We start from the raw sequence: 25,178 nt of genomic DNA on the forward strand, positions 1-25,178 counted from the left end.
AGAGTGATAAAAACACGCACACACAAACACACACACACATACGCAACTATGTGTGTGAGGAGGAGGTGAAGATCGCACCCAGCATACGTCATCATTCCGCGCAGAATGTCGCAGCAGTGCAATTAAGCTAGCTTCTTAGCTCCTCTTTGATCGGTCTTGTCCAGGATGTCGGACCCGCAGCCGGTCCAGGACGTACAGCCGGTCCAGGATGCGCAGCCAGTCCAGGAACCAGAGCCGGTCCAGGACGCACAGCCGGTCCAGGACCCGCAGCCGATCCAGGACCGGGTGAAGTATCTGCGGGAGCTGGAGGAGTTCACCGAGAACTGCAAGAAGCAGCTCAACGACATCTTCGAATCGCTGGGATGGTCACCGCACTACAAGCAGGTAATGGTCCGCTAGCGTTAGCATGAACTGTGTTGTTGCAGCAGCAGCAGCTCCGAGCAGCTACAAGCTACAAGCAGCAGCAGCTACAAGCAGCAGCTACAAGCTATCAGCAGCAGCAGCTTCTTTCCCCTTCAGTGTGTCTGGTGTGAGCAGCCATCAGAGGAAGTTGGTCTGATGTTGGCTCCTCGACAGACTTGTTATTAAAGCCTCGAGCTCCACTTGAATCACAGTAGATCACGTGTCACTGCTCCTGGAGACAAACACCTCTGCTTGACGGATTTATATGAATATTCACATTAACGTTCATATCAAACATCATCAGAGCCCAAATCCAGTACACGCTGCTTTGTCCTCTTTGAGTTTTACAAACTTTGCCACGGACATTTGACCCCAATATTCAGAAGGGTATTGGTTTGAGTGAGTCACTTAAAGTTGCATTATTTCCTGTTGTGTTTTTAATGAACCTGCAGCAGCTGGACCCGGCCTTTGGGAACCACTGGTGTTGGAGCGTTGGTTTGGAGTTGGTGCATCACATGACATGGAAACTATTGAAAATAAAGGAAATTAATATAACCTAACATGAATTACAATGGATGAGATTTAGCTTGCCTATTTTTACATTTGTGAAAGTCGTAACCATCACATCTGTCTGTACTCACACAAAGAGCATGTGGTTTAGATATGATCCCACATATTTCATTCAACTGTCCGTTGTGGTGTTTTCTCAGGAGGCCATGGAGCAGTGTCCGTACGACCCCGGCCACAGAGTCCCGGTCAGAACTCTGGAGAAGCACAAAGCCTCCTGCCGCCTCAAGAAGATGGGCTACTCAGCCGAGGAGCAGGTAGGACAGAGTGGTGACCAATCAAATACCAGGCAGGAGAACCTTGAGCTCCAGTGTATTAATGCACAACTTAAAGATTTAAAGAACAGTAAGATGTGGTCTCTGCTCTGCAGGCGGAGATGTACGACACGTCTGTGTGTTATGAGAACAGCAGCGTCAAAAGCTTCACAATGGGTGAGTCACTGTCCCGTCACTCCCACTGCAGCAAGATAACAGCTCAATGAAATGTTCTGTTTACGCCTCGACGCTGGAGACACTGTCAAAGATTAGGTGATTTATATGCCAGGGGTCAAAGGTCACAGGGATCCTACGAGTCTGTAAAGTATTTTAACGTTCCTGCTTTCTCAAGGAGAGGAAAGATAAATATGACATTTAAGATATTATTAAATATAAGAGAATAACCACACCCCTTCACTTCCTGTCCTGGTACCGACGATGACTTTAGTGTAAAACAAAGTTCCATCACAATCAAAGATATTCAAATCTACAAGTCAAGAGGAAGTTCTTGCCTCTGAGATGTTCAACTTGGTGTTTCCCTCATGCAGACAAGTCCGTGCAGCACCAGGTGATCCTGCAGGCGAGGTCTGCCGCCCCGCTGATGAAGATGGAAGGAGTCTTCTGGCAAGGTATCAGCTGATCTCACACCTGTTTGCTTCACACGTGCTTCTCTCATGTGTGGATGAGTCGATCAGAGATTCCACAGCCTTTCATTAGAAGCAGAGGAGAGTAGCTGTGAAGGACCAGCAGGTGTCACTAGAGGGTTATTTTGTGTTGAACCTGTGCACTCATTCCTCAGCTGTTTAGGCTTTGAACCCACATCCACTGCTCCCCACACCCCGTTAAATAAGATGCTGTAACTGTTCTAATACGTTTTCTCTGGTTTGTTATCTGTGTGTAATGTCTTATTTCTGCTGACGTGTGCGTTTTAATGTGTGTGTTTAATTTGTCTGTTGTGTGTTGTGTTTGCAGTGACAGGGTGAGTATTAGAGAGATGACGAGCTCTAGAAAGTTCTGCTGCTCTGGTTCAGGCTTGCCTGATTATGTTTAGTATCCTTTAATGTCATATCCTTTCAACACACAGGTCTGGGGAACACACACACAAACACACACACACATAAAGTTGAACTTCTATCTTAGAGAGGACTCCACGTTGGGATAATACTTTGCCTTGCACCTTACCTCAACCATTGCAACTAAAAGACACATTCACAACAACACTGAAATCACTGGAGCGTTCGGGGGGGGTGGGGGGGTATGTGTCAATGTCATCAGTGGTTACTGATGAAGTGATATGTTTAATGTTTGTGTTGATGAGGGAACAGTAGCATTTGGACTTGTGTGCGTGTGTGTGTGTGTGTGTGTTCACATCCCTCAATCATCCCTCGGCGTGTTAACCCTCCACCAGGTCAGTACTCGGGCCAGCCCGTCGACGTGCCTCAGAACCACAAGCGAGCTTTGTGTGATCTCACTGTGGCCGACCGATTGGCTCTGTACGATCACGTGGTCGGCGTCCTCAACAAACAGAAAGAAGCGGCGTCCTCTTCTAACGACGATCTCTACGTGGACTTGGTGTCCAAACTCCGGAGGGGTGAGACTTCCCACCTTCTCTCAAGCCTGTGTCCACCTTTTTAACTAAAATTTGAATTGGCACACAAATACTTCTTTAAAATGTCAGTTTGAGTTTCATTTCAAACCTTTATGAAGGAAAGGTTCCTCAGGTGAAGTCAACGGGCTTGTTTCTTTCTCTGTCGTGCAGCTGAGGAACAGAACGAACCGAAGACTCACCTGGAGCTGATGGCAGAGATGAGGGACTACAAGAGGCGGCGTCAGTCCTACCGGGCCAAGAACGTTCACATCACCAAGAAGTCCTACACCGAGGTGCGAGTGAGACGCAAGACCACGTTCAGCTGGTTCTCTGATTATCTGTATCTGAGAAATCCAGGTCTTTGAACGTTGGTAACTCTGTGAACTCTGCAGCTCTTTGCTCTGAGTCGTTTTATTTAGTGCTTTAGGTCTCAGTGGGTTAATGTTTAAGAGATGAATTCACTGTGTTGCATCGCTGCAGGTGATCAGAGAGGTCATCAACGTCCACTCAGGGGAGCTTTCCAGACAGTGGAGAGAGGACAAGGGGGAGGAGTCAACCACACGCTCTGCCCACTCCTCCCACAGGTACGAAGTGACCTCTGACCTCCTGATGAGCACCTTCCTGTGATGTTGATTGACGGGAAGAAGACTTAGCAAAGTGAATAACTTCTAGTGAATGATCTTTTTTTTTTTTTGTTGTCGGTCAGGCGCCCCTTGGATGAAAGGATATCGCCGTCCTCGGAGTCTCACCACTCGCCGAGCAGGAAGCGGGAGCGCAGCCGGGAGCGCAGCCGGGAGCGCAGCCGGGAGCGCAGCCGGGACGGAGAGAGCAATAGGAAGAAGAAGAAGAAGAGGGAAAGGTAGGACAACACAACATCCTGTCTCTGTATCGGTTCTTTAACAAGATGCCACCATGAAGCACGTTTACAGAACTCAAGCAGCTCTTACTACATCGGCTGTTGAAATACTTCTGAGGAACTTAACTCGGTCTGAACCTTCCAGAGCAGAATAAACTTTATCCAGTGCACTTTGACCTAGAGAAGGTCGTCCATTCTTTCCTTTCATCCTGACTGGATTACTTTATGTTTCTCAAGGTTGTGTAATAAGGTTTTAACACCATCAATCAGATTGTAACGTTTCATTGGTCAAACTTCTTTAGACAAAATACATTTTCCTCATTTTCCATTTCATTAATATGTTGTTTCTGGGCCACAGGGATTCCCGTTCTCCCAGTGAGCACCACCACGACCGAAAGAGGAAGAAGAAGAAGAAGAAAGAGGAGAAGGAAAAGAAGAAAGAGGAGAAGGAGAAGTGATAGTCCCACATCAGCGACAGCAGACGTCCAATCGGAGGAGGACAAAGGTCGCTGTGGCCGCTGCAGGTTGAAATGGGTCATGAACATGTTTGTGTGCTTCACAGAAACTCTGCTGCTCGTCAATCTCAGCGTTTCACTCTCAAACAGACTCCGCCTGCCTCTTCCTGATTGGCTGATTGGTTTCCAACGACAGACAAACTTGGAATGTTGGTCAGCAGTGTCCGTGCTGACCCCGGGGTCAAAGGTCACTTTGTTTGGCAGTGTGTCTACACAGGATTTCACCACTCGTTGTGAAACAATGGAAATCTTTTCATGTGACATTTTGCTTTTTAATGTGAGTGTGCGATTTGTGTAAAAGATGCAGCAGAACAATAATCAGCAGTTGTTCAATTTCAGTAGTTTCACATGTGCTGCTTCTCTTTGTCAGCTGATTCTGTGAATGTGTAATAAAGAGTTAGAGTGTGTTTTTTTGTTTGTTTGTTTGTAGGATCCATGTGACCCACAGCGTCTGTTGCCTCTTGCAAAAAGCTGCGTGTCGTCATAGTGTGTGTGTTGTGTTTGCAGCGAGGAGGCATTTGTCACATCTGCCTCAAACCTTTTAAATTAATTTCAACTAGAAAATCACTCAGTAGAGCTCGACGTCCCCTCAAGTGGAATCAAACTGCTCCAAATCACACACGCTCATATCAGTCCTGTAAGACCCAAATATAGAAAAACCTACAAAAAAAAATATTTGACCTTTCAGATCATGTTGTATGAGGCCTTTGATGCAGAAATGAAAGATTTAAAAAAAAAAAAAAAGTTTATGTACGTTTTTAGAGAAATGTTGTAATATTGCAACATTGGGCTTAGTTGGGAGCAGGATTTCTGTATTTGTACTCACGTTGTGTGAACAATTCAGAACAACTAAGGGTTCATTTGCAGGGTTGATTGCTTACTTAGCCCCATAACGGTATATAACATTAATAATAATCAGTCATATTTTTATGAAGTCATTTATTAAAAATATTAAACAAGATAAAACTCTTAAAAAGCGTGTTTTTTCCCTCTTTTTTTCTTTTTATGACATTGGTCATGAAGACTTTCATTGGTGGTGAAAGTCCCAAAAACAGTCCCTGTTTAAAAAGCAAAGGCGAACATCACACTTTCTGCATTGCGTGTTGGTGTATCCTGTATTGCACTGTCTGCAGCGTCCTCTCCCTGTCTTCCTTGGGAAATGACCAACTAGGTCCTTGCGTACATCCAATGGGAGGTTAGCACATCTCTTGGATGGCCACTTCTGAGCATTCAGAGGGCTTCCTGATGTCACTGACTGTGTTGCTGGGCTCCCTCTGCCTGTAGATGGCCGTCCTCTCTTTGGAGTCTGAAGTGTTGCGTTTACCAGGATAAGGGAGGATGCTAGCTGTGCCTGAAACTGTCTCCTGTTCATTGTCTCTTTGCTAGGCACCTTGAGCGCTTCACAGTCCCGCTTGTAGAGCAGCCAGGCATTGATCACAGCGAGGATGATGGTGTGCCAGAAGATGTACATGTACCAGCGACGGGATTTGATGGGGAACTTATATTTGGCTGTAAATGAGTCATCAGGAATCATCATCTCATCCACAGAGTTGTGCTCTTCTGGTACCACCTGCAGGCATTTCTCTCTGAATGAATCAAGCCACAGTCTGAGTTTCCATAGTTTGTCTTTCTTTTCCGTCTCAGATACTGTCATGTTGTTTACAAAATGTAATGACGTCAACAGGGATTGGAATCTGTTGCGTGGCATCACATCAGCCACAGGGGAGTACCGCGTCTCTGTCTCCCAATACATACGGGTTCCAGCCATTTGTACCAGGCCCATCTTCAGGTACATGCCAAGCATTTTTTCAATTTCCTTTGCAGTGGTGTTTACAGATGTTCCATGCACCTGAAAGCTGTACTCATTCGTGTTTTGTGTCAGAGCCTCAATCATGTCTTCGGACACAAACTTCTGGAAGTATTCCAATGGTGTGTGGAGGGAAATGTCATCTGCTGTGATATCCAGACCAGAAAAATCTGTGTTGGGACTGATGAAATCTTTTTTCGGCCAGCGATACCTGTCATGGGGCATGGTGTGTTTCCTTGTTTTTGGCTCGATGTCCACGTAATTATCAGCTGGACAGACCATGGGTGGTTGGTTTTCTTTGTCCACTTCTTTACAGACATCTTCATCGGAGTCTTCATCACTCTCATCTGTGTCACTGATTTCAATCTCAACCTCACTCTCTCCATTTTGGACCAGGTCAATAACATCCTGCACCGTGTATCGCGGCTCTCTCCTTGCTGGTGGCATTCTGAAAATAAAATATCAATTAATTAACATGAATATAAGTTTTATATATTGTAGTACATAACCTGAAGGAATAGATAGGGTGGTGGACCAAGTGCTCAGGGTAGAAATGTTTTCCATGCAGACAATACTGTCTGCCTGGTAAGTCGCTTTGGACAAAAGCGTCTGCTAAATTCCCTAAATGTAAATGTAAATGTAAATGGTTTAATGGCTCTAATTATCATACTAAAAGGAAAACATGCATCCCCCCACTTACATCCACACCCCACATTCAGGAACATTCCTGTCCCCAGAACTGAATTGTTCCATGGACAAAGTCATGGAATTTTAGGTCGGGCTGATCAAATTAACTACATTTTTTAGAGATAAAACTTTTAAATCAGTCAAATTTGACCAGAACACAACACAAGGGTAGAATGTATACTATCCATGTATAAAGAAAATACTCTGTTTCAGGCAGTGGTGTAGTGGAGGGAACACAACCTGTTTGAGCCCACTGCAGCAAGCCAGCTATTTTGACTACCACATTCACCCAGTGTTGTATAATTGCAACAATTATATAATAAGCTCTAAAAGAAATTTGATGCATCTATTCCACACTAACTACATATGTACATGCTCTAGACATTATAATAACAGCCAAAAAAAATATAAAAGACATTTTACTTACATGCATCTGATGAATCCAGTCCAATGAAACCAATAGATGTTGTTCGAAGGAAACCTTGAGAGGTTGTGAGTTCATGGCCAGAAGGCGTGACTTATAAACAAATGTACGATCCAATAACATTGTGAGACTGAACAATAGGACCCAATGACTATGTAAATGTGGTAAAAAAACAAGAAAAAAAAAGCCAGATTGTTTTTTAGGATGGTTAAAGGTAACGTTGTAATTTTACAACAAGGGGTGCTACACACAGACAGAAAACAATCTATGAAAACAATTCATAGATTGTTTTCATCATATCTATGAATTGTTGAGAAATTAGTGAAGATATCAAAAAACATTGAAGCTTCTAAAGTTATTCATCTCACAATGTTAAAGAGATAAATAACTCTTTTTTTTCCAGATCCTTGTCAGAATGGTGTGAGCTCTTTCTTGTGGAAATCAAATTTTGCGGCTTCATTTCTTTCTGCTGATGAAGAAACAAGTGGAAACGTGACCTGATGTAATAAAACCTGGTGAAGATCTTCGGTTCTGAGCTGATCATCTAGTTTTTGATGCAGAGTTTAAGAAGAATCTCTTAACTTTGAGATAAAGCATCTGGAGCTACTATTACCTGATCACATAAAAAACTGGCGCTTCTGTATATTTTGAATATGGAAACATCTCAGATATTTAAATGCTGTGATATGATTCTACCTTCTGTGAACTCCAACTCAAAGGAGGAGAATAAAGTGGCTGTGAAGTGGAGACTCTCTGGGAGCTTCTCTCTGCTGGGGCTGGATTGGGGCTCAGGTATTTCTCACCCTGTTGAGAAGCAGGAGAGGATCCGTCAGCGCCAGGAACCTGAGGGATCCTGGAGAGAGGAGCACAGGAGCAGCCGTCGGACTGGTGATGCTGTGAGGGAACTGCTCAGGGAAAGCTCCTTCACGTTTCTTGGGCCATCGTCTGGTCTGAGAGGAATCGCTCTGCAGAGCCATGGCAGCCTCCAGTGACACGGTAAGTGGGGAGGACTGGGTTTGAACCTGCAGGTCTGGGTGTAATGGAAGTTCATGGCAGCTTTGGACAGAATCTTTCAAATCACATCGTGGATTGGTCCGTTAACCTCCGTGTTGCACTTTCTAATCATAGAAACTGTTGTGGCTTCGCTGTGTTAAGAGGGAAACGAACATTAACAGGAACAATTAGCAGCAAATGATGGTAGAAATAATCTTGACATTATCTGTTTGATTTAAAACATCCACATATTCCATCAACAGCTGCCTGTGGAAGGATTCAATGTATTTCACTGTATTTGACAGAGTGGTTGAACTTTAACTTGAGAGCAGATCTGCGTTTATCCCTGAGAGGAGCACCAGAGGAGCGTGGGACTAACTCACTTCATGTTTACATTGAATAACCGAGGAGCTTCTGTTTGAGACGACGGTTCTGTGGAACATCTTCCTCATGGGCTGATGAGAAAAGCAGATTGTATTAGGTGACTGTCCTTGTTTCGTGTTGCTTCACATGGGACTGGTTTTCAAAGTGAAGCAGCAGCACACGAGCGTCTCACCGCTCTGCCCCACAGCTCCTGCTGGTCAGTTCCCACTGGGCTGCGTCTCTGTTCCTGCTCAGTCCACGTGTCCATGGTGTTGATCTACAGGGAATCATGAAGATCTGTGCATCCAGCAGACGCCAGAAATACTGCTAGAAGGAAAAAAGCTCCAGGAGAGACGGAGTTGAAGATGAACCTCGGTCCTGCAGCAGATTCTACTGATGGGGCTGAGAGGGTCTTTTTGAGTTCACTCAACCTAAAGAGCCGGACGTCCACTCAGAGGGCTTCAGCTGCTCAGACTTTAATTTACCAACATACTCCTGTGTCTAAGTTAACAATTTGAACATTGTTAACTGTTGTAAACTGGTAAATCTGTTCTAATGGTTTGAAAACAGACGTCGACATATTTTGAGTTGAGAACTTAAAACGTTTTGTTTCTTTAACTTCACTGTGAATTAGTTGAGTGTACTCAAATCCTTTTACATTTTTAACTGATCTGAAGTGTTTATTAAGAATGTGATCACAAATAGTCATATTGTCTTTTCTCTCTGTTGACGGATCCAACAGTTCATTGATATTTAGTAAAAGTCCCTGTGGTTTTTTTTCGTGGTTGGTGTTGAGGCTCAGAGTGAAGCCTCAGGAATGTGAGATGAGTCTGAGAAGAGCTCAGCGGTTTTCATCCTGACAAAGAAACTCTCAGTGTTTAACTCTCAGACAAGCACCAGCAGAATCTCCCCTGAGCCTCTCAGACCCTCAGCACCCACAGGGAGCTGAGTCTCAGTCCTCAGAGAGGAGTCTCAGCTCTGAGGCTTCAGTCCGCGGGTCAGGTTCATGTCAAACTGACCGAGCATCAGGTTTTCCCTCTTAACACCTTCCACATTCGAAAAGAAGTGTCTGGACATTTTCCCATTTGAAGAAGCTGCAGGAGGAACATGCGGGGAACGTTGAGGTGAGGGGCGGAGCCTGTGGAGCAGCAGGAGGCCTGACACGACCTATAGAGTCATGTGGCCTCACTGAGACATTTGGATCCAGCTCCTCCAGATAATTGATCATCTGTAGTTCAGTGCAGGTCTGAAATCAGCTTCAGTAGCATTGTTGCACAATATCTCTCTAAATGCTGCCTGCTGTTGTGTTGTAAATGTGTCTTCTCTGCTTGTTGTAACGTGTGATGAATAAAGTTTATAATAACTAATTTCAAAATGTTCAATGATTGGTGAGAGAATAATTCATGGAAGAAAAGAGACATATTTAGGGGACTGATATTTATGAGTGTGTGTGATTTGGTGCAGATCCAAAAAGAAATCTGGATCTAGTGAATTTCAATGTGGTTTCATAACCGTTGGGCCTGAGTGGGGGTGTGAGCTGTTATGAGTCATATTCTAGGTGTAAATGTAGTGAAGTGAAGAAGTGGTAGATGGGTCACTAACTGCTGCTGTCCTTTCAGGCGTCTGTCCTCTCGGGACTTCTTGTGTTCGTGCTGTGTGTCGTCGTCTCTCGCTGCCAGGACGAATTCTCTGGACTCAACTCAGGTCAGAAACAAAACACTTCATTATAATTGTAAAATATTTATTTATTCCTGATTTACTTAACAGCAGAAAGAGGAAAAGGGGCAAATCTATATCGTATATAAATCAAACTTTGTTTGGTTTGAAACCTGAAATGATTTGGTCCAGAACCTGTGAATCTTGAATCAAATTCAAATCAAATTGATTACTCTCTTAGCAGCCAAACAAACAAATGTTGAATTTCAGATTAAGAATCAAATGGTTAACAAAGTGTGAATCCGGCTCTGGCCTGAACACACAGTGATGTGTGTGAGCACGGATCTGTCCTCAGGATTCAAACCTGCTGAGTCTCCTTCAGTCTGTGAATGTTTGAACGTGTTAGAGAAGTGTTGTCTTTGAATTGAAGGCTCGTCCGGGATTTGAACCCAAGACCTCATAACCAATGAGGTTGATTTGTTTTGGTGTTCAGGTGAGGATCGCACCTATGAACGTTCTTTGGTCAACCACTATGACAACATGGCCGCCCCTCAACCAGGTGAGACACGTGTCCTCCACTGTTCCTTCTCACCTGTTACTGTCAACCAGCAGACACCTTCTCCTCTGTGCCGTCAGGGTCCCCCCCGGAGCCGACCCACTACGACGAGGACTACGACCAGTACGGCCCAGTCCCCACCCGGGTCACCATGATCACCGGAGACACTTTCCCTTACGCCACCACCACAGAGTCCCACTACGCCAAGGAGGACACGGAGACCATGCAGGTGGGTGAGGGGTCGCAGCAGAATAATAAGAATAACAACAACCTTTGATTTTGAACTCTATCGCCCTCTGGGGGATTCCAGGAGCGTCGTTGTCCTGTGTGTAACAGCTGCTGTGGTTGTTGGGCTTCAGGTCCCGTACGAGTACCCTGCAGGGCCGGACACCGGCTCCTCTGAGGAGTCTGGGGCCGATGCGGCTCTCGGGGAGGAGGGGCCCACGGAGTGTGACTGTGAACCTGGACAACCGGGATTCGCTGGCTTCGCAGGACCAAAGGTACAGAAGCACGACATCGCATCCCTCTGTCATCACACATCGGCTTCTTCTGAGTGGGAAGATGAACCTTGGTCCTCTGGCTTTTGAAACTAATACTGAACCGGTTAATACTGAATCAGTTTCAATCTTCAAATTCATTTTCTGAATAGAGATTTTGATTATCAGCCATAATGTTTTAACCATCCAAGGTAGAGTCACTATAAGCTATGAGAATGTGAAATGATGTTTCACAATAAAAGCCTCAAGTCATAAGATAAACAGGATTTATTTGCGATGTGAAGAAGCTCGTCACCCTCGCCCACTTAACACTGAATGAAACACTTTAAACAAACACAAAAGACACAATTCACACACAATTCATCTCACAACAGGTCCACCTGGTTCCAAACTTAAAACTCGTGAAATAAATGACTGAGTGATCTACTTCCCTTTCCGCCTCGGGAACATGTCGTCTTAAAGACCCCCCGAGAAAATCCCTTCAAATTCTCTTAGATCAGTTGATTCGATTTCAGAGGCCAAAGGTCAAAGGTCACATCGAGCTCACTTGAGTCTGGTGTAAGACACTGTCTCACAGACACAGGATGTGACTCTTCTCCTCTTGTCAGGGATCCAGAGGCTTCCAGGGTAAAGCCGGGGAGCCAGGAGCTCAGGGCCGAGAGGTGAGTCTCTGATTCTGAATGAAGAGGAGGAACCTGGAGGAAGTGAGAGCTGCTCCGGGGTCTGTGGCTCAGGGAGGTTGTGATGTGTCCTTTCTTTCAGGGATATAAAGGAACCAAAGGTGTTCGAGGAAGAGGCGGAGACGCCGGACCACTGGTGAGTAAATATGATCACCACACACACACACACACACACACACACATAGTGACACCGTGCAGGCACAGTGTTGTTGTTGTTGACATGAACTGAAACTGAAAGTACACACGTTTGCATTAATAAAACAAACAAAGATAAACTGAAACCAAAACTGCAGAGACTTTAAATGAAAAGAAATTTAAAACAACACAAAGAAACAAAAGTAAAAGTTGAAACAAGAATCTTGTGATGTTGTTGTGTAGATCAGTTCGAGACATTTTAAATTAATTCATTTTGCAAATACAGTTTTGTATTTTACTGCAGCTGTTACCAAATACGATGCTAGATTTAAATATCAACTCTAAAACATTCAGATCATTGAAATATTATCCGGCTTGAATTTAGTGAAACACACAAAGCAACTAAATCAAACTTAAATTAAATTAAATTGAATTGAAATAAACAAAAAGCTCTAAAAATGATAATCAAGATAATCGTGCAGACCTCTTTTTGTTAGCTGTAGCTTTGACCTTTGACCTCTGACCTGCTGTCTTGCAGGGCGATGTTGGGCCTGAAGGAGACGATGGATTCTCTGGTTTCTCTGGAGCCATGGTGAGATCCAACCCAGTCCAGGACGTTTCCCAGACTGGTTCTAAATCCCATTAAGATTCAGATTAAACCTGATGACTGCTGCAGGAACATCAACCTCTAAACATGTTTTTACTGGTTCTTTAAAATCATGAGATTAATAATCTGTGTGTTTATTTGACCTACAGGGAGAACCTGGACTTCCAGGAGACCCCGGCGAGCAAGGAGAGCTGGGTCTGAAGGTAAACACACACTGACGCACACAGACACACACTGACACAGACTCTTTTATCTCACACTCACATTTATCCTAACCTTTATTTCAAAGCTGTATTCTTTGTTTGAATTTGAATTCTGACTGATGTTATTGTTCATGTCATCGTTCAGCCTTGTGAAGAACTGTGTCGTCCTTAATTTCTTTCTTTAAACTTTATTCTGACCCGACAGCAGTGAGAGGGTTGACATCACTTTGTTTAAATCCGTCTCCTCTTCCTTTCATCAGGGCGACGTGGGCATGGAGGGGCCGCGAGGAGGCGTCGGAGCTGCTGGAGAGACTGTAAGGAACCATCTCAACATCTCAACCTCTCTATGGTGGAAACACCCTTTCTCCTGCTGGTGGGGGGAATCCAGCTCAAATCAAACTGCCGGGTCCACACAGGATTCTGTTCAGACCTGAGACCCGGTTCAGAGATCACGGGGCAGGTGTCTTTAAGAGGAGGCTCTAAAAACCAGAGCAGAAAACAGACAAGAGAATATTTTCTTTATTCATCATTTTAAAACAGAATCTTGAAATTGGCCCCAGTTTATTTTAAATGTAAAACAGAAACGAAAATGCAGGGGAAGATAAATCCTGATATATTTCAAAACCATTGGTTTCTACATTTGTTAATCTCGTGATCATTTTATGTTCTCATGATGATGACATCAGGAAATGTGGTGAAATGTTGGAAACTTTAGTTCTTCTTGATTCATCCACTGTAACTCCACTGTACTCATTTATTAATTATTATTAACTTTATAACACTGAACGTGGTGGTATATTTTTATGCTGTAAACTCTCAAGTCATCTGTATTTATTATTCGTTTGTGTTTTGCCAGGCCCCCCGTGGTGATGCTGGGCCTCTAGGACCAAGGGGAGGTAAAGGTATCAAGGTAAGGAAAATTAAACAAACACACAAAAGAGAGAGACAGTGAACACTATCTGTCCCACACCGCACACTGATGCGGATTTACTGTAAATCAGTAGATGTCTGTTGACAGATTGACTTTATATTATCTTGTCCTTCGACTCTCTCCATCCTCTCTGATGTGTGTTTTCTGTTCAGGGCTCTCGTGGTGATGGAGGCAAAGAGGGTCCACACGGACGCGATGGACAGAAGGTCAGGACGTCAAATATTACAAAAGTCCTGGAAAAGAGGATTCTGTGTGTTTTAGGTCTTCTGAACTTCATCGTCCTGTTTCTCTTCTTTATTTAGTAAAAAGAGACGCAGCTGACTCTATCACTCTTTCTTCTGCCGCAGGGTCAAATCGGAGCACCCGGGTTTCCAGGTGACATCGGAGACAGAGGCTACAATGTAAGAAAGATTATTACTCATCATCATCATCATCATCATCATCATCATCATCATCATCATCATCATCATCCTCATCATAATCTCTTCTCACTGAAATCATCTGAAACCCTACATCTTTTATTTAGACTAATTTAGCTTTTACTCTTTTCTGTTAAGTCGTCTATATTCTGACATTTAAAAAGTGGATAATTATGAGAAACACAGTAAAAGCTTCATGTGAATATAAGTATGAATCTGTTATAAGGAGTCTTTAAAAAGCTTTGAAGGATTAAACAAACTCAACAGCCCAGTTCTCATTTATATGAGAAAGAAAGACATGAAAACATTTAAGAGGTAAAAGAAAGAAAAACAATAAACCTGTATAAGAATTTTCAGACAAGTTGAAAAGGAGAAAATCTTATTAAAATAGATCAAATGGAACTCACTCTAAATATCAGTCTTCTAAATAAACCAGAATTCTTTTCAACATCAGCATCGATGACATTTTCAAAAAGTACAAAATCCTTCCAGACAAAGTGAGAGATCGGTCCGGGTGCTTTGACTCCTGAGTTCACTGCTCCAGACGTCCTCTTGACTCTGAGTGTCTTCTGTCTGTCCCCTGCAGGGTTACCCTGGACAGCCGGGGGGCTTCGGACCCGCTGGACCAAAGGTACGAGCACACTGATGACAAACTCTGAGTCACTCCAGAGAGGAAACACTGAAACTCTGCTGAAGCTCTGCTGAATCAGTAGATTCCAGGGATTTTCTCTATAACCACCAATGGTTTGAAACTTTCCCTTTAACAAGAAACTTGATGAGCTTGTGTGTTAATATCACAGAGAGCGAAGAATAGCTGTGATTGTTCTAAATCAGGGGCCAGGATTTACACAAGGGGGAAAGATGAATGTCCAACATCCGTGGACAGTTCCTGATTCAGCAAGGTGCACCTTCACGTCAGCTGATGTTTACTGTTAGTTCTGTAACTTTGTGCACAGCCGCAGATCATTAATATACTTTCAAATTGATTCCTTGTTTTTAGTTTTGGTTTTACTTGAGGTTCAGATGAAGCCGACTGAAGAGTGTAAAACTGAAAGTACAAGAGAAAGTGGAGGGAACTGGATGATCACTGGGTTTCTCTATATGAGTAAATACAAGTACTGCTTTAGTTTCCTTATTCGAACAGTAGGATGTTGGTACATTTCTTTTACAGCTGACTTTCATGTGAGGCTGTGGACGTGTTGGTTTCAGCTGCTGGTCCAACAGACGCAGTAGAAACACACAACCTGTTGTTCACACCTTGTTCACGATACATTGTCGGTCTGATGGAACCTCAGTCCTCAGAACAGACGTCAGCTCCTTCCCTCTCCAGATCTCTGCTCACATGGTTTTTATATTCTCCCCTCAGGGCGGTAAAGGTCATGACGGCCTGCCGGGCAGTGACGGGGACCCCGGAGAAGATGTGAGTTGGTTATGAATCCGTGCTGTCGTCTGGATTTATCCTAAATCTATAAACTCTCATCCCGCTGCTTGTTTCCTCAGGGTCCCATAGGAGTCCCGGGGCTGATGGGAGAGCCTGGGCCGTTTGGTGCCAAGGTAACAAACACAGGCGCTCCCTCCTCAACACGTGGAGCTGGAACAGCCATGATTCATTCTCAGTACGAGACTGTGCATCGATTTTATACATAAACCTTTTCCATGGCGGACGTTGGACACGTCCCGGCCGTGAAGACGGTTTTATATCTGCTCAGTGTCGTGATGTCTGTTCTTTCAGGGGAGTCCAGGGGATCGTGGAGTGAGAGGTCCCCGGGGCAGAGTGGGCGCCGTGGTGAGTCACTCTGGGTTCTAACTGACGGTTAAATACAGTGCAAAGACACACACATATATTTCCAATCTTTACTTTTCTATCCTGTAAGTGATTCGTTCGTTTTCTGTTTTTCCTACAGGGAGCTGGAGGAGAGCGAGGGGACGCTGGAGTGCCAGGGAAACCAGGACCAAAGGGTCTGCAGGCCCAGCCAGTGAGTATTCAGTCTGTGACTCAGTCTGTCACTCAGTCTGTCAATCAGTCTGTCAATCAGTCTGTCACTCAGTCTGTCACTCAGTCTGTCACTCAGTCTGTCACTCAGTCTGTCACTCAGTCTGTCAATCAGTCTGTCAATCAGTCTGTGAATCAGTCTGTCACTCAGTCTGTCAATCAGTCTGTGAATCAGTCTGTGAATCAGTCTGTCACTCAGTCTGTCACTCAGTCTGTCAATCAGTCTGTGAATCAGTCTGTCATTCAGTCTGTCACTCAGTCACACTCAGTCTGTCACTCAGTCTGTCACTCAGTCTGTCAATCAGTCTGTCACTCAGTCCATCACTCAGTCTGTCACTCAGTCTGTCACTCAGTCTGTCACTCAGTCTGTCACTCAGTCTGTCACTCAGTCTGTCAATCAGTCTGTCAATCAGTCTGTCACTCAGTCTGTCACTCAGTCAGTCACTCAGTCTGTGAATCAGTCTGTCACTCAGTCTGTCACTCAGTCTGTGAATCAGTCTGTCAATCAGTCTGTCAATCAGTCTGTCACTCAGTCTGTCAATCAGTCTGTCACTCAGTCTGTCACTCAGTCTGTCACTCAGTCTGTCACTCAGTCTGTGAATCAGTCTGTCACTCAGTCTGTCAATCAGTCTGTCACTCAGTCTGTCACTCATCAGGCTCATGACAGACATCACAGGGTTCTTCTCTCTAATCTGAAATGTATCACACATGTAACCTGAAAGTTCTCACACAACAAAGAAGTGAAACTTTCAATGGATTCTCTTGTACTACACGTACGCCTTCACTCTACATACTACATACTACATACTTACAACATACTACATACTACATACTTACAACATACTTACACGTAGCATAGCCTCAGTTCAAGTATGATTTAGGCTTTCTCTTGTTTGTTAGTTAGTTCCTTGACTCTCTGTCATCGACTGAGCTCGATGTCTTACTGGTTTTATCACATTTCCACTGGTGGGAAACTAAATGTCCAGATCTCAGAGTGACGGCTGCTTGTTGTCCCTGCAGGGTTCCAAAGGAGAGACGGGACCAGATGGGGTTAAGGTGAGTTCCTCTGGGGAAATGGTTTGAAGATCCCACAGCAGATAAGGAGAGAACAGTGTGCTGTGTTCAGAAACACGTTGGTTCTTGTCTTGTTTTGTAGTAAAATGTGTTTTATCATTGTAGTCATCATTAGCAGCCTTCTTTAAATGTTACACATGACACAGCCGGGACTTTCCCTTCGACCTCTTTCTTTCTGTCTGGTCTTTCCACTCCTACAAGCGTAAACAAACCGTTTACCAGAGAGCGACTGGAGGAATCGATCTTCTGCTGCTGTGGTTTTTGTGAATGTCCTCAACACATCAGTGTTTTTTCTTCTGCAGGGTTCAGCAGGGAAGAAGGGAATTAAAGGGGGAAAAGGTCTAAAGGTAATTTAACTTGTTTACTGTGACATGAAGGACTTTTACTTCCTCTTTCAACACCTGCTGGCATTCACTCACTGATCAGTTCCTCCTCTCCTGTTTCAGGGAGGCGTGGGCGACCGTGGAGACAAAGGACAGGTGGTTATGTGTTTATTTTGACGTCATACAAATACACACAAACACAAAGAGACACAACTCATGTCGTAGTTGAAAAGACTCCTGATTCCCGGTTTCACCAAATGTCCTCTGACACAGAAACGTCTTCTCTGACTGTGTTTTCTAAAACAAAGACAGAAAGAATTTCATTACATCAATTTAAGTTTTTAATTTCTCAAAAGATGTGAAATCTCTGGACAGAGTGAGCGTGTTCCTTCTCAATATGTCCAGACTCTAATTCAGAAGTGTTTCTTCTTCTTCCCTCTCGTCCATCTCATCCGACAGCGTGGACCAAAAGGTCCAGTTGGTCGGGACGGCGTCCCCGGGCCCGTGGGCCCGCCCGGCCTCCCAGGGACCAGAGGAGACCGCGGCTCCATCGGCGACCTGGGCGTTAGAGGCCGAGTAGGAACTAAAGGAGTCCAAGGTCCTTCTGTGAGTCTGCGTTCTGTCCTTCAACCAGTTCCTCATCTGCGAGAGGCAGCTCCTGCAAAACCTGCAAATCCCTCTCATCCCCTAAAACCTTCAAAACTTTAAAAACCTTAAACCTGCTGAGATCTACATAAATATCTATGTTCTGCTGATAAAGAATGTGGCGCTTGTTGCTGATCAACAACAAAGCAAAGCATTGGATTTGTGTTCAGACTGAGATGAGGATGAACTACCTTGTGGGAGATGAAGACCTCTTGTGTCCTGCAGGGTCCCGGTCTGACTGATGAGCAGGTCCTTCAGCTCTGCCGTGGTGTGGTGACGGCCCAGATCTCCCAGTACGCTGCTTCCATTCGGGCAAAGTGCTCCCAGGGCTGCCCCATCAACAACCGGACACTCATTGGGCCCCCGGGAGTCCAAGGACTATCAGGAGCACCAGGCAAACCTGTAGGTCCCACTCCTGCCCCACAGTTCTGACGATGGAGGGTTGCTAGTTAAATTCTCTGTCAGAAGAATGATTGCAATTTTGGATTCTTTTTTAGTTTATTCCTGAGGATAAATATAAAAAATGTGAATTAAAGAGCAACAACCATTTCTGTCTCGTTCAGGGCAAAGCAGGAAAAGCTGGAGTGAAAGGAGCCAGAGGTGTTCAGGGCGACAGAGGACTGGAGGGACAGGATGGAGAGCAAGGTGCCAGAGGTACGGAAGCACTGGAGAGTGTGATGATTCAGAAGCCGTCTACAAACCAATCAGAGTCAAGAATAGATTGACTCCGCCCACGCGGGTGATGCCGACAGGATGTTCTCAGAAGTGTTTTCTTGTTTTTCTCCTACAGGTCAAAAAGGATCTAAGGGAGTCACAGGGGAGCCTGGTAAGGGCCTGGCGGGACCTGGTGGACCACAAGGCCTCAGAGGTATGAGGGTCTTCAGAGCTTCATCACCTGAACTGAGTGTTTCAGCTCATGTAGTTTTTCCTTACTCTTGCTGAGGGTTAAGGACAGAGGATGTCACACTCTGTTAAAGCCCTATGAGATGAATTGTAATTTGTGAATATGGGCTATACAAATAAAATTTGATCGATTGATTGATTGATGTAGAAAACTTAACTTTAGCTTTAACCTTTTAGCTTCAGGGAAACGAGCAGAGATTCTACTTCACTCGGGAAAAACCACGTTGCTAGTACCTTTTAACATATTTAAGATCTAAGTTCTAATGCCAAAAATTTGTATTGCTGGATTTTAGAGTTGTGTGGGTAACTTTGAGAGGCCTGATATCTGTCGTTTGTGCAGTTTGCTGTCGGATTGTATTTAAATAAAACCTTTGACTTCTCTCTCCCCCAAGGTTTCCCAGGTCACCCAGCCGAGCCCAAAAAGGGCATGGAGGGGCCCCGGGGGCCTCGTGGCTTCCCTGGCTCGGTGGGCCAAACCGGCATGGTCGGAAACGCAGGCGTGCCGGGGTTCTGTGAGGCGCGGGACTGCAGCATCCATGCGCCAGTGATGCGCAAAGAGCAGGGTCTGGTGAAAGGACCTGTCAGTTTGAAGATGTAGCCCGGACCCCTGTGGGTTAAAGATGGTCCGAGCGTCACCTGCTGGCAGCGTCAGGGTTCCTCTCACTGATACTCCACCTGAAATGAAAACTGAAAGACATGAAAGAAAATATATTTGAATGTGTTTATGACAAAATATTCAAAAGCTGAAGCTAATTCTCTCAAAACAGTGGCTGATGAAAATGTCATTGGGCCGAGTACGTTACCATGAGGCACTCTGCTGAGAAGGGCTGAACAGGAATCAGACCCGAGGAGACTTCGAGCTGCACAAAGCTCTAGATGTTTAATGCTTACGAAAATATCAAACTGGGAACTATTTGGTTGAATGTTTGTAATTTGATAAAAACAAAGAGTAAATGATTCCTCATCTTTCCACCCTAACCCAAAAACAAAAACAAATTAAAAAGAAAGAAAATGCAATGTAAATATTTTGTAAAGTATCTCAAATACATGTACTGTGCTCTGAAATGTTTCAGATAAACTTCCTGATGTTTGTTGGTTTTTCAATCGGACTCTTCAGTTTCTCACTCGTCACATTGTTCGGCCTGGTTCCGCTGCTGATTCTGAAAATGAGCCTCTAGACCAGTTTTGACCTCTGACCCGCGGAACAGTAGAACGTCTAACCTGCACCAACCTCACTGTCCTGACTAATCGTCCACCTCTGAGTGAAATGTCTTCGTCTGTCTCTGCAGCGTCGAATCGTCCTGTTCGACCAACACGACACAGCTGCTGTTCGCTGCTTCAACCTCGTCCTGAGAGAGAAATCTGTAAATCTGTTTTTATAAATCACTTTTCTAGTCTTCATGAACTCTCAAAGCGCTTTTCACTCTGGAAATACAAATCTATCCAAAGCCCCAAGAGCAAGAGTTCAAGGAAACACTGACTCCACAGTTCAGACCTGGTTTCAATGTCCGTCCTGAGTGAGACGAGCCCAAGCAGATATATTTATAACGAAATTAGGCTTTTACTTCCTAATATGGCACAGGCAACAAAATAAATCCACATGGTTTGAGCTCTAAATGCTTCATCTGATCAGTGACAGATTGATTCAATTTCAGTATTAATAGAAATACCAGCCGGTGACTGAACGCCTCCTGTTTAATAAAAATAAATTACATTGAAGGAAAACAAGTTACTTTATTTGGAATTTCACAAACAGAATCTCTTTGTTTGGGTTTTTTTTCTTGGGAGAACTGGTTCCTTATTTTTTATTTTGTGTTTAATTCGAGGAGCTCGTGTAAATGTGTCATCAATGATTCACTGGTGGGAGTTTCCCAACTTCAAATACCAGTTTCTCTTTTCTGAGTAGATGGTTCTTCTTTCAGGGAAACCCCGGGGAATTCCCTGTGGTTTCACTTTCTGTGGAGCAGAACCTCCTCCTGACGTCTCATACAAATATGTCCGTTATTATAACCGTGGTCCAATCACAGCCTGATTAACGACCACGCCCCCTTGTGAGGGCGTATGAAAGGAGAACTTCGCTGCTTTAAATTCAAAACATTATGAGAAGCATCTCCACTCAGTGTGAACACATTCCTCTTCATCAACTCCATATTCAGCTTCATCAGCTTCATTATCATTTTCATGATAACGTCATCAGCAGCAGCCTCATCTTCATCATCTTCATCATGAATCCAGGTCACCTGAGCCTCCTCTGCTTCCCCCTGCTGGTGTCAGCCTGTAAGTACTTTACCTACTTTATTGTTTCTACGATGTTTCAACGTGACAACACACACAACAAACACATTCATGAATTCACTAAACCATTATTACATATTTTGATTATTGATCACTACAAATTTAATCAAACTTAAATATGTAAAAAGGATTACTCACTGTATTTACTTGTAATATATTTATTTGACCTTTTATCACACTTATGAGAAACTTAATTTGTCCATAACCATATCCCTCAGGTGTGCAGCTCTGTGGGGGGGCGGCCGTGGTGGACATCCTGCCGGAGGTGGATTGTGTTTCCGGTACAGATTGTGTAGTTCGCTGCTTGGCTGAACAAGTCGAGGGTGTCGAGTACCGAGCGGTGAAGTGGTACCGAGTGAGTACAAATACTTTTACTTTCTGTTTCCTTGCTTTCTAAAAGATCAGCATATGTAATAAATATATAATAAAGTAATGAGTTTTAAAAGGTAGAGAGAGAGAGAGAGAGAGAGCGAGAGAGAGAGAGAGAGAGAGACACGGCTCTACGAACCACGCCCACTAATCACACATTACAGTCCAGCCATCACGTACAGCGTGTCAGTGTCACTGCGCACAGACTGATCTGTGATCTGTTCAGGTCAGAAACAAAAACTCTTGTTTCGCTTCAGATCGAATAAATCTCTCATCTGTGCAACATCGAAGACATCACAGGAATCTAGGACCCCCCCCCACACACACACACACACACACACACACTGTGACATCACACATATGGAACAACCTCCTGTTTTGTTGGTTTTTAATCAAACGCAATCAAGTTTGAATCTCCATGTTGATGAGATGACGTCATGTAAAGTTGATATGATCGAACGTGTGTCGTCAAAGATTGGCAACTTCCTGTTGCGTTATCCATAACTTTCCTCCATAACGTATTTTGTGTGGAACGTTATGAAAATAGCGTTATCTCTCAACCTCAGGGAAACTAATGCGATGGAAAATCTAGACTTCGTAAATATAGTGTTCCTAGAAAACAATTATAGTAATTGATAATTCATAGAGATGGACTGCTCCTTCAGTTCCCACTTTTGTCCACAAAGTGGCAGTATTGCACTGCTCAACTTGAGCTAATGTTGTGATCTGACCAGAATATTATTGTTATGATAATGATGATGATTATTATGATTATTATTATAACCATAATTACCATTATTTATATCTTCTATCACTCTCTCTCTCTCTCTCTCTCTCTCTCTATCTTCCTAAATTCTTGTGAATTTTTTGAGAAAAGATTATTTGAAGAGACAAAGAGAGAGATGGACGGATGGACAGACAGACAGACACACAGATAGACACACAGACAGACAGATAGACAGACAGATAGACAGGCAGATAGACAGACAGATAGATGGAATGTGTCTCTGGAGTCTGATCATTACCTCCTTGTGACTCAGCAGGTCAGAGAGTCTGCATCTTCTCGAGTCAGCGGCCTTCTGACCCGGGACCTCCCCACTGGCACGACCAGGTACTACTCAGGTCTGGACCGGGAGGTGGAGCTGCTGGCCGAGTCCCGCAGCCTCCTCCTGCCCAACGTGACGTGTGGCGATGGCGGCGTGTACACATGTCACCTGGCAGCACCTGTGGGAGAGCAGATCCAGGACGGATGGGTCCTCCTCACTCTGACAGGTAACACTGACGCATCCTGAGCATCAACTTGATAGAAATAAAGAGGTTGCTACTAAGAGAACTGCTGTATCGTAGTTTACCTGGATGAAGGGTCAGGGTTTCATGTCACTCAGGTTAAACACAGAATAACACAGAACCTGTTTAGAACTTCATCATTGAGTCAGAACCTTATATACAGGCTCTAGTCACAACTGGAAAACAACACCAATAACTACATTTAAAAACAGACAGCAATACTTAGTTTGAAACCATCAATACTATTTGATGACAGTTTAAATCCACATTTAATTGTCTAATATGAATAGTATTACATCCTCAGCCAATGAGCACTCGGCTCATCTTACCCTGACAATCACTTTAAACTGAACAGAACCACCAGCAGCAGGAGCTCTAACCTGCTGGGTTGTTAGTTGTGTTCATGCAGGATCAAAGTGTCATTGTCGCTGGAGCAGCTCAGTGTGTGATGCAGGTTCCACGTTGTGTAACTTTATCTTCTTCTTGACCAGGTTGTCCCCGTGGTCCCACAGAAAAACTGACGACAGATGAGTCCATTATTTTGGCCATAGCAGTGCTGATGGTCGCACTCGTAGCATTCCTCATAAGCTTCGTAAGTAACACACAGACACACACACACACACACACACAAAGATAATTGATGTGGTTTTAGATAGGGAGGATAATTAGAATAAAGTCAGTGTAAACAAGTCAACAAAGCAAGTGACACATATCTGTGCTGTTCCATGAGTTCACCCAACCTGAGACACAGAGACTCATTTCCATGTCCCCTCGTCCTCCCCACAGATGTGTCTGAAGAACGTCCTCAGAGACAGAAACATTAAAACTGTGAAGAAAGAAACGTTGTTGGACGCGACGCTCAAACCGCTGGAAAAGAAAGACCTGATGCTGATCTACACTCTGGGTCCCAAGCCGTCCTCCTCCTCGATGAAGCACATCTGTGTCTAAAGGACGAACTCACTACCTCCCTCTTCATCCTCTTCATCACACGTCCACAGTGGCTGCTACTTGTTTGTTAAGATTGTGATATACTTTTATGATAAACTGTGGATGTTGAGTAGTGGATAAAAATGTGAATTTACAAGATACAGGTCATCTGTGTAATTAGCAGCAGGAGAAATCAGAGCCCTTTCAGCTGCAGGGAGTAACGAGGAGAGAAAATGTTTTTCACACACTATTTGTGATTTCACTCTGTTTCTCCATCGAGCCACGTCCCTGCTGTCTGCGCCTTCATCTCAGGTCACCAGTTAATTCAGGAGAAACGACTCACATGAGACACTTTCCTGTTCTCTGTCCCCAAAGCTCCTCTTCTCATGGTCTCCTGTTATCTGGTTCGATATGAAATGTTTCCAGGGGACACAAAAAGGTGATGGACCTGCTGTGGTTCGATGTTTGGTGCATAGATATATATATATAAAGGGTTAGGACTTATATATATATATATATATATGTATATATATATATATATATATATATATATATATATATATGGTTTGGTGAAGTTCGATCACCACTGACCATGGAACTACAGCAGGTCCGTCGTTTTATTGTGTCCCCCGGAAACATTTCCGGTGTTGTTTTCGCTACTTGCAGCGTCTGTCTGTGTTGACATGTGTTGTCTCAGCTCTGTCGGCCATCGTACTGTTCACTGTGGATCTGAACCACAGAATGTAAATATAAAATATGAAATATAAATGTTTGTTCGGTTTGTCGGTCCATATGCAAATAATGGTTTTATGTTACGTAACAATGCAACCCTGTTGTCGTGGCCGAGTGGTTAAGGCGATGGACTAGAAATCCATTGGGGTCTCCCCGCGCAGGTTCGAATCCTGCCGACAACGGACTTTTTCTTTGCATATTTCCGATTTAAAAACTTTATTTATGCTTTTTATTTGTTGCTTTTTTATATCTTTGTATAAACATCTGATCCAACGTTCTTCACGAATAAAAACAAGAAAACTTAACATCCAAGGCAAGAAATCAATGAATGTAGCGTCATTTCAAATCAGACACAGTCAACGATACAACAGTACAATCTAATAATAGAAGACACACACACATATATATATATATATATATATATATATATATATTATATACAGTACATGTAAACTAATAAATAAAGATATTGTACAGGAGCAGCTCCGTC

At 43.9% G+C, this 25,178-nt stretch overlaps 3 protein-coding genes and 1 non-coding gene across 5 annotated transcripts; all 4 read left to right on the forward strand.

Moving 5' to 3' along the window:
- The first annotated feature begins 87 nt into the window (after positions 1–87).
- Positions 88–4,589, forward strand: snrnp48 (small nuclear ribonucleoprotein 48 (U11/U12)). The gene is made up of 9 exons (XM_062399286.1): positions 88–384; positions 1,113–1,226; positions 1,340–1,400; positions 1,772–1,852; positions 2,632–2,814; positions 2,983–3,104; positions 3,292–3,395; positions 3,518–3,670; positions 4,026–4,589. The coding sequence occupies exons 1-9, from the start codon at positions 166–168 to the stop codon at positions 4,123–4,125; spliced, it is 1,137 nt and encodes a 378-aa protein (XP_062255270.1). The 5' UTR covers positions 88–165; the 3' UTR covers positions 4,126–4,589.
- A 3,486-nt stretch (positions 4,590–8,075) lies between these two features.
- On the forward strand, positions 8,076–20,109 carry zgc:113232 (uncharacterized protein LOC541546 homolog). Its single transcript, XM_062399041.1, has 26 exons — positions 8,076–8,096; positions 10,076–10,160; positions 10,606–10,671; positions 10,749–10,897; positions 11,028–11,168; positions 11,774–11,827; positions 11,928–11,981; positions 12,519–12,572; positions 12,737–12,790; positions 13,051–13,104; positions 13,647–13,700; positions 13,874–13,927; positions 14,069–14,122; positions 14,727–14,771; positions 15,507–15,560; positions 15,641–15,694; positions 15,873–15,926; positions 16,045–16,116; positions 17,154–17,189; positions 17,510–17,554; positions 17,654–17,686; positions 17,990–18,136; positions 18,401–18,577; positions 18,739–18,829; positions 18,966–19,043; positions 19,471–20,109. Exons 1-26 carry the CDS (start codon positions 8,076–8,078, stop codon positions 19,674–19,676), a joined length of 1,986 nt encoding a protein of 661 aa, XP_062255025.1. The 3' UTR covers positions 19,677–20,109.
- Positions 20,110–21,186: 1,077 nt separating this feature from the next.
- On the forward strand, positions 21,187–24,993 carry LOC133965509 (uncharacterized). Of its 2 annotated transcripts, none has more exons than XM_062400097.1 (5): positions 21,187–21,355; positions 21,592–21,728; positions 22,783–23,014; positions 23,521–23,621; positions 23,816–24,993. In XM_062400097.1, the coding sequence occupies exons 1-5, from the start codon at positions 21,304–21,306 to the stop codon at positions 23,975–23,977; spliced, it is 684 nt and encodes a 227-aa protein (XP_062256081.1). In that variant the 5' UTR covers positions 21,187–21,303; the 3' UTR covers positions 23,978–24,993. The 2 variants fall into 2 exon arrangements, with proteins under 2 accessions (XP_062256081.1, XP_062256082.1); XM_062400098.1 differs by having other exon boundaries at positions 22,786–23,014.
- Positions 24,789–24,870, forward strand: trnas-aga (transfer RNA serine (anticodon AGA)). The gene has a single exon. It is a non-coding gene; the product is annotated as a tRNA-Ser (tRNA).
- Positions 24,994–25,178: the final 185 nt, after the last annotated feature.

Source organism: Platichthys flesus, chromosome 11 (assembly GCF_949316205.1).
Source record: "Platichthys flesus chromosome 11, fPlaFle2.1, whole genome shotgun sequence".
Lineage (NCBI taxonomy): Eukaryota > Metazoa > Chordata > Actinopteri > Pleuronectiformes > Pleuronectidae > Platichthys > Platichthys flesus.